The sequence below is a fragment of the Nipponia nippon genome, unplaced genomic scaffold, assembly GCF_047370975.1.
Source record: "Nipponia nippon isolate SJK-2023a ecotype South Korea unplaced genomic scaffold, ASM4737097v1 scaffold_3, whole genome shotgun sequence".
Classification (NCBI taxonomy): Eukaryota; Metazoa; Chordata; class Aves; order Pelecaniformes; family Threskiornithidae; genus Nipponia; species Nipponia nippon.
This window is the reverse complement of record NW_028262347.1, coordinates 73283863-73296326: the sequence shown is the minus strand read 5'-3', so window position 1 is coordinate 73296326 and position 12464 is coordinate 73283863. Positions and strand designations below refer to the sequence as shown.

At 36.3% G+C, this 12464-nt stretch overlaps 1 protein-coding gene across 2 annotated transcripts; it reads right to left on the bottom strand.

The window, feature by feature from the left end:
* Positions 1 to 296: 296 nt before the first annotated feature.
* On the bottom strand, positions 297 to 4343 carry IAPP (islet amyloid polypeptide). 2 transcript variants are annotated; one of them, XM_009471042.2, is made up of 4 exons: positions 4085 to 4343; positions 3574 to 3670; positions 3291 to 3425; positions 297 to 757 (listed from the first exon to the last, which is right to left on the bottom strand). In XM_009471042.2, exons 2-4 carry the CDS (start codon positions 3651 to 3653, stop codon positions 565 to 567), a joined length of 408 nt encoding a protein of 135 aa, XP_009469317.1. In that variant the 5' UTR covers positions 3654 to 3670; positions 4085 to 4343; the 3' UTR covers positions 297 to 564. The 2 variants fall into 2 exon arrangements, with proteins under 2 accessions (XP_009469317.1, XP_087623159.1); XM_087767033.1 differs by having other exon boundaries at positions 3574 to 3666.
* Positions 4344 to 12464: the final 8121 nt, after the last annotated feature.

The window sequence follows — 12464 nt, the reverse complement described above, 5'->3', positions numbered from 1 at the left end:
GACCAGTCAGTTAACTGGTATAATCATGTGCACAATGCAGCCATCTTGTCTCATCTAGTTGTTCCTTCAGTTGTGCAAAAGAAGACACTGTAGATGTTTCAAAGATTCTTCTGTTTTACTCTCATTAGGACTTAACTTCTGTTAGCATTCTGATTTTTGTTGGTCTTAATTAAGATGATTTCTTTCTCTTACCAAACTGTGACTATAAAGACATACACATCATGGTTATCTTTTTAATAATTTTAATAATAATAATAATAATAATAATAATAATAACCCTGTTGCAATTACTTTTCCATTTATTATTGTGAGATATATATTTATTTTTTACAAAGGAATTTGACAAGCAGATTTCTGGAGTTCTTAATGGAGTTGAAACAATAGCCTATGCATGTCATTGTACATGCATAGTGAAATAATGAACATAAATCACATACTGACACACACGCGCACACAGAAAACAAGGCACTGTTAAGACTGTAAAATAACAAATGACCAAAAGATTATTGATACATTAAAGACTGAGCTCCTAATGAAAACTGTATCAGTAGTCATTTTAACACCCTAAAGCTGTGCATTGTTTTGGGGTTCTCTGCTTAAAAGCCCAGCTGTGTCCCTCTTCCCGTATGTATTGGACCCCACATTCGTAGGTGAATAAATTGCTCCGATGTTGTTGCTGGAACGAACTAAAAAGTCAGCCAAGCGTTGCGTCACACATGTAGCGGTGTTGCATTTCCGTTTCTCTAGGTGGTGACTACTAAGGTAAAACAAAAAGAGCCAAGATTACATCAAGTGATGAGCAGTCAAGTGTGCCACTTCTAATAGGCATTTGAGCTGTGCTAATGTGGGAGTTCTTTTAATATGTGCACAAATACAGGAACATTACAATCTTCCTACCACCTACTTTGTGCCTGAAAAAAAATCTTGCGCTGTATGCTATTATCAGTTTTAATGATGAGGGTTATTTAAATGCAAAGACCTTAACAGTCATGTGTCATTTTTATTGATATTCTGCATAGCAGTTTATGACATCTAGAAAACCTGTAATGATAGTATAGTTAAGACAGTAAGTGAAAACAATGACTAAATGTTTAGCTTTAAGCTGAACTTCTAAATCTATTCAGAGCTCTTGCTGATATCATGAGGATTACTAACGTAATGACAATCGCTAACATTTATTTAGTTCTCTTCTTCCCACAGAATTGTATCCTGCTCTCACTGAAGCGAACAGTAATCTTCCAGTCCACATCAAGTGGATTGCCCCCAAAGACTCTTTCTCCCAGCTGCACCATGTATCATGAGAAGTGGCAGGCGCTGCCAACTTCTGCTGACTTCAGTACCACTTAAGATTTAGCTCTGTCTAAACAGAGATTTCTTCACTACTGAAAAGCTGCCACATCTTTGTTGAAACACCAGCAACTTGAAAGTGCTGTTGTGGTAGATAATAAGTTTCTGGATGAGACTTTAAAGAGTGTCCATGGAAGAATCCATGTCTAAAAAGAACATTTTATGCTCTGAACCAACAGACCATTCACAGAACTCTGTGTAGAACTTAAGTAGCATGACAATAATTTATTTTTTTTAATCACAATACAACGGTTATCTTGAGAGAGCTTGGGTTTTCAAACTTGTTTCTTAGACCACTATGTTGTTCCTCCAGACAGAAATACTTGCTTGCTGAGATTGCTTATTGAGTTATTGTTAATTTTCTCGGGCTGCTTCATGTTGATGTGGCATGAGGTAGACAACAGTTTGCAGCAAAAATTTACTGTGAAGAGTGACAATTTCCTGGTTTCAAACTCTGAGCAATTATCAATGAGTACATTTTCCTATTGATTGACTAAATCTGTTATCTGAAATGTCATCTATTCTTTTAGAGTTACTTGTATTAGTCTAAGAATCCACATGGAATAGCAATTGTGAGAGAAGTGTCTGTATTATACTGGCTCTTCATCGGCCAATAGGCAGCAATTTCTAAGCAATTAATATTGTAAATATGTAATTGTATTTAAAGGAAATGGTCAAATAGGTCTTGATATAGCTTCTCTTAGGTTTCAATGGGTATTTATATTGATTTTAAAAGAATTTAATCAAGCCCTTAACATATGAGGTTCAAATAGCAACTGATTCTCAAGGAAATCCTAATTTGTTTGTGGAGGCAGAATTCTTTTTCATTAAAGGTACAAAATCAGACCCTGGCACTTCAGGTTTAAAACTCCAGTCCTTCCAGGAAGCTACTAGATTTCTAGCTGATGTCTAGCCTGACTGAACCCATTATACCTGTTAGCTCTCTGATCTGTAACCTTTAATTGAATATGTGCTTCAGTGAGACAGTTCACCTAGTAAGAGATTGTAAACCAAAGCCCCAGAAAAGCCGATAAGGCACACCACACTTATAAAGGTGATGCCTTGTGTTTGAGTATTACATTTTTTTTTTTTTTTAAAGTAACAGCTGTAAAAATGTGGGAACTTAGTCTCCATTATCAAAATATTCTGGAAGATAACAATTGTCATGTAATAATGACATTTTTCTGAATAAATTCAGAAAGGAACAGGCAACTATACAGACACATGTATTTACTGAATCTATCCATAAGAGAATTGTCATTGAAAGAAACTCATTCAAAAGCCTGATGAGCAGTTAGAATAGTTTAGCGCTTTTTATCTTTTAGTACAAATTGCAAATACTTTTTGAAATGCTATTTTATTCATAAAAAAGTTACCTGAAATTGGATTTATGGATTTATAAACATGAATGCATTTCAGGCTAGTTAAATTCTGTCAGAGCCAATTGCTTCTTTTCCTTCTTCCCATGATTAAATTGATATTTAACTCTGTAATGAAATATTACTTACTTACAGGAAATAGTTATATTATAAAATAATTCCATTCTAGCAGAGCATTAGTGTTATTAAGAAGGGTACATTTTCTTTTTTTTTCCCTTCAGGCTTGGAAATGTGACAAATTTAAATAAGAATGCCTTTTCAAAATACACCTTTCTTCTCAAGGTAATGTAATATTTGTAGCCTATTTCATTTATGAAAGCATTATAATTGTAAAGTGGTTAAATGATCTGCAGCTTCTGTCTCTGGATTTCACTTTCTACCCTGAATGCTTTGATCTTTATGCTTACAGAATGGCTCTATTTACAAGACAAAGGGTATTTTAAGCTCTTTTTGAGAATAAACAACAGACACAGAGTCTCAAGTAACAGAATATCACTGGCACGAAGTTTACTTCATAATTTAATCCTAACTGATATGACTAGAAGAAACAAGGAAAATCAATACCTTTTTGTCTTTGCTGCTGGTTGTTCTGGCATTTCCTCACTAAGTCCTGAGAGTGTATTCCGTGACATTGCTGGCAATATCCATCCTTGTCTCTTGGAAGTACCATCAGATAGATCATCAGCCACAGATAGTAATCTTTAAATAAAAATAAAATACCCTGTGAAACTGAATAGCTCTATATTTTTTTTCTCACATTATTTGAGACATGAAAGCAAAAGCAATTCAGGCAATAATCTGAACACTTTTTCCCCAAAAAAGAAATAACTGATTATTTATTACTCACTTCTCAATAGATGTAGCTTCCAAACAGCTCAGAGTGACAGAAAGTGCAATGAAGAAAACTGACAGCTTTAGGTTGCACATCTTTGCTTCCAAACTTTCTGAAAAGAATAATGATTCAAAACTGAAAGCAAACCCAAGTACTCTTCAGCATATCCTATTACTGATGCCCATTCTGTCCTAAATCAACAGCAGCTAGTCTTTTTCATAGGCTAGAATGAAAAAATGATCCTTCAAATGAAGTTTAGTGACACAACGCAGTTTCAGACAGGTAACTCTCAACAGTAAATGTTCATTTTCCATCTAGTAGTTTCAATCCTTTCCCTTATCTCCGGTTTGCATTTCCTGACATGTCCCAGTCTCAAATTCTGGTCCCAGGTGCAATTTACCTGGAAGTTATCTTAGCCTGTTTCTGAAAAATGCTGTTGATTAATAATGAGAAACATTGTGCTTTCTTGAAAGCACATCTGTTGCACTGCATCTTCAGTAAAAAAAAAAAAAGGGAAATTGTTTACCTTTTAGTGGTCAGGGAGCTAACAGAAGAAGCACGCCTGTGTTAGCAAGGAGGGTGCACGCAACAATTCCACGCTTGCATCTAGCTCTGGAGTATCCCTTTTCCCCCTTCCTTGCCGACAAGTAATACAGCTCTTATATACCCTTCACACCTTTCTCAGCTCTGACATCAGGCAGCACAGAGAGACTGTCATTAATTCCCATCCCTATAGATAGAAAGTACCCCAGAGAGGAGTAGAGGTAGATAGGTCATTATTACATTAGCACATCAGTAAATATTAAGCTAGTGTATGCAGGATGCCCTCGTGAAGATACTGTAATAGCATATTACACATCAGAACCGTAGCCTCAATTTTACACTTTTGATAAGATGCTGAGGTAATATTCCCTGTGGGTGTTTTCAAGGGCTCAATAAGGTAACAAAAGTTATAAAGAAAGCCAGAATAAATGAAGCACTAGATCAGCAGTAATTGAAATATAAGAAAACAGATATCTTCTTAGAAAAGACAGAATAGTTAAAGTTGTGGAGGTATGTTGTAGAAGTATATAATGATCAAAACAGAAGAAATATTTGAAGGGATAAAAGCTCTATGAGGAATAAGAAAAGAGTGAAAATTATTTAAATTGACAGATAGGGTGATCATTCAGGGTAACAAGGTAGAAATCATGTACATTTTTCAGTGAAGTATAAATACGAATGAAAATTCTGTCATTATTAATGTAAAATCTTATGTTTTACTAACACTGGTAGATTCTTTATGCCATGCGTGAAAACTGTGTCAATTAATATTCTTAAGAAGGCAAAGACTAGGATTAAAAAGCTAGGAAATGCCAGAATAAAGGCTGCCTGTGCAAATTTATTTCTATAGTGTGCACAGAGTGTGGTTCAGGGAAAAATATACAGCTTTTAATAGACTAAACCCAGTGTTAATAAATTACCTGATTGCGTATTTCCAAGGATACAGATTAGAACCATTATTTCCCAAATTCAGTGGGAATTAGGCAAATTACTTTTTTTTTAAATTTTTTTTTCTGTCTCATCAGTTGTCTTTTGGTGCCCAAATGCCTTTGGAAAACAGTTATGGAAGTTTATTATTTATGGAGGTTAAGATGCTGACACAAAAGCTCAGGCAAAGTTTTCTGTGATAAGAAGTTATCATGTGCATCTTCCATATCCCCACAGAATATGAATTAATTCATGACTGCTTCAATGCCAAATACATTGCCTTATCTGGAAGCCGCCTTCTTTGGTGGTTTAGTCTGTAACACCAGATTTTCACTGAAATGGCTAAAGTTCTAGTGCTGGCTCTCTTCAGGCATCTGTGCTACTTGAGTTGAATACAGAAGGAATGTTTAGCTGGGATAGTAGCTGTAACCTGATGCTACAGCTAATCTGCCAGTAAGATTCTAGCAAGTGACAAAATGTTTTGGTTTTGTTTTTAAATGGGATGCTGCTTCTGGATATTTTGCTCTCTGTTTTTAATGATACGATCATATACTTTTTTTTCTCCAGGTTCCCGTCATCCTCCCTGGATGGACAGTCCCAGTGTGAGAGAAGTAAGTACAGTGTCAGTTTATCTTCACCATGCCAATATGTTCTGTGCAACATCTGAAACCAGTTTATCTCTCCAAAGAATCTTCTGATGTTATTTTCACCGTAGCAATTTACTGAAATGAAATAACATTCTGGTGTTCTTTTCACTGTAGCAATTTCAATCCCCTGAAATGAAGGCATGCTTAGATTCATTTTACAGAGATAGAATTGTTCTAAAAAAACAATTATGCAAATAATCTGGCTGGTGATTGACACCAGCCAATATTCACAGCTTGAACATTGAACTCAAATGCCTTGGTGCACTTCTATGGTGGGAAGAGATCCAGGTCACGCTGGCACTCAGTGGTGCTCAGCTCTTGTGAAAAGGCAAGCTCATTTTGTTTCAAGTCCTGAAAAGCAGTGGATAGATCAGATGCAGTTTGTAGCTGAGGCGTTAGAAGATTGGACTGGATATTCAGAATCAGTTAAATTTTAAGGCATCTAAATGAATGGTTGTTATGTCAAGCTTGAATCAAGCTATAGGTTGACAGAAGAAAAGTGAAACAGGCTTTTCAAAGAAATATTGTTCTGAAATCCTAATTCCAGCTGTCCTGCAAGTGGCCTTGGGCAGCTTCTAATGCTTTGACGGAAGAACAGAAAGGCTGACTCTTGAGTGTAATGTAGAAATAAAACTGGGCTCATGACGTCCCAGGACCATTGTCTGCCTCCCGAGCCACATAGCATTTTGGCAGAGTCAGCAAGAAGTCTATCCGGCTATTATTCAGATGTAATGTTAACAAAATTAAGGTATTGTGGCTTTTGTTACAACTTCTCTTAAGCAGAAGTAGTGTTTTCCCACACAAACAAGAGTGGAATATGAAATCGTGGAATCTCTCTGACAGCAGGACTATTCATAACTCAAGTTTCAAGAACCTGGCACTAAGTACTGTGCAGTTAGTACCATTCAATGAAGCAGTTAGTTAGAAAACTATTTTTATCACTGACAAAGTTCCTTAACCCTGATCTTAGGGAAAAAAAACCTTAATTATTATGCATAACAAATGTTATCAGCCTAAGGAAGAAATCAAGTGTTCTCAGTAAAGAAACCTATGACCAATTCTATCCTGAGTAGTTACATGGTAATGTTACATATTTATACTGGAGTTTAAGTCTGTACGAAAAGATTTGTCTGAACTATGGTGCCTATATGAGGGTTAGGGGACACCAGAGCTGAGGTTTACAAAGAATCCAGAAGATATGGTACGCCAATGCCCTGGTTCCTTCTGGAAACTACCTACATAAATGTCTTGAGTTGCAAGATGATGAACATGCGCTGCACTGTATGTACTGGCAGCAGAGGAACAGGGAACCAGTCTTATCTCAAGTGCCTGCTGCTCTTAGGTTCTGGGGAGTGGGATTTATCTGACTAAACGTGAGATGAATAGAGAGAGAATTCTAGTGCCTGTTTATAACATAGAAGTCTAAAATACCTCAGATGATTTGTGCCTGTTCCTCCCTTTTGACTATAAAAACAGCCTTGGGTGACTTGCTCAGATATAGATGTTTACACTGCAAGTGTCTAAATGTATGGGAAATTAATTCCATCAGGGTCCTTTAACTCTCTTATGTGCTCAGTTCCTAACATTTAAGGTTGTCTCCCTCTCTTTCTCATATTTACCTTTTTCTTAGGCTACTCTTGACACCCGCTAGACAGCTCTTTCCCACTTTTAATGGGTTCTTTCCAATTTCTGAGTTCCACATTTGCTTAATAACATTAATAACACATTAAAACTTTTGATAATGGATGTCTCTTTCCCATTTGTGAGAGTGACAAAAAACATATTACCTGTTGCACGCACTTTACCAGATGCTGTTCTGCTGTGTAAGGTAAATGTCTCCCGTAAATTACATTCTTGTTCAGTTACCAGGAACTCTAAGTGTGTGAGTAACTCATGGTTTAGTTTTCCTGTTGTATCAAAACAGAAAAGGAAAAGCTTTAGGCATTAACCTGAAATGAGCATATTTCAATTTTTTTAATAAACCAGAAATCATAACAATAACAGCATTAATATGCATCAGTGTAAATATTACCAGTAATGAAACAGAATGGTGCATGTGTCACTCCTTGTAGCTGTTATATGAGTTGAGAAGAATGTTTCATGTGATCTGACAAAATTATTTCATTTTTATAATGATTTTATTAGCCTTTGATTCCTGTTAAATAAGTCTGAATCAAGCTTCGAAGCAAGAGTAAAGTATAAAAAAGAGATTTCATTGATAGCATCAGCACCTCTGAAAAAGTGCCTTCTGTTCAAATGGCCAAATCTGAAATTAGAGGAGTAAATCAGGTGCCTAAACATAGTTTTCTGCTATTATTCTAGATGTCCTAGGATATCCAGGACTGACATGCGTGAACCTGGCTAGCAGGACACTGTTGTGGCAACTCTAGACTAGGTGGAACATCAGAGGGAGTCTAAAATTACACTAGACACCTATGATTAGAAACCTGGATTGTTCCCTAAATTTTTACGTTTGGATGCCAAAGTTTGAGAATTTTGGCTATAATGCTCTCTTCCCAGTATTTCTTGCTTGGTACTACATTGATGAATACTACAATGTTTGTATTATTTGGTGTGTGGAATTTTAATTTGCTACTGTTAGAACTTAAGCTATGTATATCTGCTTTGTTCAAATATTGCTTTGTTGAAATATGCTTTTGCTAGCACAACTTTCTTTGTTACTCCTATTTGGTGTGAGCCATTTCAGCACTGATGGAAACTCAAAGAGCTCTTCTTATTGATCCCCAAATTGATATTAAACCCATGGAAGAAATGCGGAAGAAGCAGCAGAAGAGGTAATAGGAGCAAAGCTCATAATTTCTCCCCTGGTAGAAAAAACAGGTGATTCAGAAGTGAAGGGTGGCCATCCATGGAATTGACTAGCAAGTGGAAAGAAGTCCTTTGGATAGTTAACAATATCTTAAATCTGACTTTTATGATGTATTATGCTACTCAGCTCACACCATTGACAGAACAATGATGTAGCCTCAAAGGGCTATTGCTAATGATTGCTCTGAGCATGAGCTCAGCAGAATTTGTGCTGAATCAGTTCCTATAGCTGGGAATCTCCCAAGCAAGAGGAGTAAACCCCATGTTTAGATCAGAAAAGTCAGAGTTGACAGCACAGTGACTGATAAGTTATAGTTCCTAACGCCATTCCTACTTACAGTTTATAGAGTGTTAATTGCATGGCTTCTACTGGCTTGCATCCAACAATTTACCTTTGAATACAACAGAAGGTTTAAATTCTTGATTTTCTTTCCCCCTGTCTCTTCTGCGACCTGCTTCCAGAAGTATAAGCAAAAGCAGAACTCTCCTTTGGTTATCAATGCCACTTAAAAGGGCTCTAGACAATGCTAATGGTAAATAAGTAATATGAAATAGTACTACTAATCTTCCTTTCTGGTGACCTAAGCTATCCATTGCGTCCTACTATGATCATTCTCTAAAGTCACTGTCTGTAAGAATTCATCTACAAAAAGGTATTAAGCTTTCAAATATATTGCTGTAATGTATATATACCACTACTACAACAGTATATGGAGTCCTATAACATGTGGACTCATATGTGTCCTTCAAAGCGTAACAAATAATTTTGCTAAAAGGAAGGCTATGGCACTTACTTGGAGTATCTCCTTACAGAGTCAGTGCATTGTAAATTTGCATCCTGGCTCACTGCATAGGTATCTCCTTACAGAAAAGTCCAGAGTGACTATATTGCTACTGAATGTGCAGAATAAGGTCTCCCTGAATGCTCCCATAAGGGAAAAAAGAGATTAAGGAATTAGGTATGTGTAGAAGTGCTGTTTCTGATTTACTAACTGTAACTGTGAGAACTCTCCACCCCCTCTTCCCCACCCCAGCATCTTATAAAGAGCACAGACATCTGTAGAAGATACAGTGAGACCAGGAACCACCCTCCGTGCTCCCCAGACTTACTTCAGTGGAGGTGAATTGCTAGTAAGTACAGAGCAAATGGAACCATTCACCAGTAAGAGAAACTGCTGGTTTTCAAAATAAATCTACACAGAATCATGTCAGCCCTTCCTACCTGATCCAGTGCATAAGTTTTAACTAAGTTTTCTTTTAAACTATCTCACTTTCAATAATCAGGCTTTTTTTTTCCCTCTGCAAACTGCAGCAAGAGAATGACAATCTGGCTTTGTCTTGAAACACTCTGAGTCTTTTAGATGATGCTGTCTTGACAGCTCTGCTATTAATAGTGGCATTTTCTCTGCCGTTTAAAAAGGAGAGTTGTGCTGAACTGAGAATCAGTCATGTTAGTAAAAATTTTTCAGTAAGGGCAAATGCAGTGTACTAGCTTACGTAGAAAGATTTATGTTGACAATACCATGAAACATAAATTAACTTATTTATGGTATGTCGGCTCATGTGGCTGCGAAATAAGATAGCCCTTCTTCATAGAGAAGTGCAGTAGGGCTGCGTTTACTGTATGCTTGGATTATTGTATGTATGAGTGCAAGACCTGACCTTTTCATTCTACTCGGAGATGAGAAAAGATTTCAATAAGCACAGGGAACATGAATCAGTACATGAAATTGTCTCTCTACTGTAAGAAGTCATTAAAAATTCATTAGGATTGCAGCATATGTATCTGGAAAAATTTAGTGGATTTTTGCTCTGCTATGGTAGTGTCTTTTATGCCAAATATTGCTGTTTTCATCCGTTTAACAACCACTCCACTTTTGGCTGAGATCGTCCCTGATAACAGAAAACATGAATGGTATGGAAAAGTCAATATTTAGATATGAGCTCTCACAAATACTTTAGGAGCTACAAGTGACATGGCTGATTCAAAAGGTGGTGTTTTTTGCAATAAACTGTTATTGAACCAAATACCCAGTGGAAAATTGAAGGCACTGTGTTATTGCAAGACAAAAAAACACCAAGGCTCTGGAAACTTTCAGTCATTAACATAATAAAATAATTTCATATTAACACGTATTCTGCCAATGAATGCTACAGTTTCAATGGGACAAAGCTGAAAAGTCATCTTATAATGTTTGATTCAGAAAAGAACCTTGTGCAGGGCAGCAGGGAAGCGCATACTTCAGGACAAGTATCTTTAACATCTGTGGCTGTTGAGTATGTACTAAGTGTTTATTTAGAATGGGTATCTTAAGCTCTGCTTTTGGGTTCAGAGTCTTTTCTATTGCATAAACTGTTGTCTAGATTGGTGGTCATCTTTTTTTCTTTATTCTTGATTTACAGCATTCCTACACATTTCCAGATGGAGGGGTAGACTTCTGGCTAGTGACTATGATTCTAGTGACTGTAGCCTTGATTTCATTACTCTTCACAGAGGCTTTGTACCCCTTCCTGATGCATTTGCATGGGCTGTAAATGGCTAGTTTCATTTTAGAGAACTATCACATTGCCACACTGTTCATACTTACTGGTATTGTGTTAAAAATGAAGAATGTTGGCAATATGTCATATATAATTTCACATTAACATAATATTTCATATAATTTCATGTCAATGAAGGGTTAACACATTCTTAAATTATTTTATAAGCAGTTGTCATAAACAGTCATAATCTTCTCCATGATGTTATGGATCGTTACAGCCTACTGCTCTAGGTCATATGTCATCCTGTTGCCTTTTATAATACTCATAATAGTCTACAGCAGTTGAGTAAACAACTGTTAAAAGAATGATAAAAATTGTCACCATAGAGGTAAGGTATTTTTTATTATAAAGTCTTAAATGCACTGTTATTTGAAGTCAGTTCTTTAATTTCCATTGTCAAAAGAGGATGTATATTTCATGCAACTTAAACCTTTCTGAGCAGGAATACCTGTTTTGGGGGATCCTATGAAAATGTCCAATGTTTTAAAAATGAGGTGTTTGTAGTTAGAAGGCCATGCTTACGGGTAGATGCGTAGCTATGTGCCTGATTCCTGAAAGTTTGCCCATGTTCCTGGAGCATCCATTCGGATGTTTCATACCTTCAGCTTCACCTGAGCTGTCTTAGAAGAGGTCCCTATGTAAAGCATACCTAGAAAGACCAGGAGTATCACCTTTAAGCATTTTTTCATCTAGCCTGTTGTGTGATGATACCTCTGCACACAAATTGTATTATCACACACCAAAAAGCTTGGTGACTTGATGGATAGCGAAAGTGAAATGCTATCAGGTTACATAAACCACTGATTGATGAATCATAGTTAATGTCATTTTTTTAGAGGAAAAGACTCCTGAGAGACTTTGAAGCCTTTGAACTGCCAGTCAACCTACAGTACATTTGTTCCTTCAACTTCTCTTAAAGTATGTTCGTAAGACAATATGCCTCATTCGTAGAACACTGACATCGTGAGAACACAACAAATCGCTTTGTACTTTAAAAAGGAGGTACTGCCCAAAAGTATATAATTAGATTTTCAACTTTTTTTTTTTTTTTTTTACACACAGGTAATTTATTCTGAAAATCTGTTTTGACAATTGGAACATTTATGTTTTCTAACATTTAAAAATAGAAGTTTGTGTAACAGAATGTCTTCCAGCCTTGTGGCAAATTTTACGAAGAATAAAAAATTTTATGTTTCCATAAAGTTTGCCACAAGGCTGGAAGACATGAACCTGTTCTGCTACAACAAAAGCAAAACCCCCAAACCCATACAAGTGGAAATCAATGTGCTAAGCTGCTTTCTTAAGAGAGAAACTGTTATTACAGTCTCACTAGTTTAAATAAATAAATAGTTATGACAACAGACAACAATTAATGTTTTGCACATAGACAATGTTATCTCCAATGTATGGATCTAA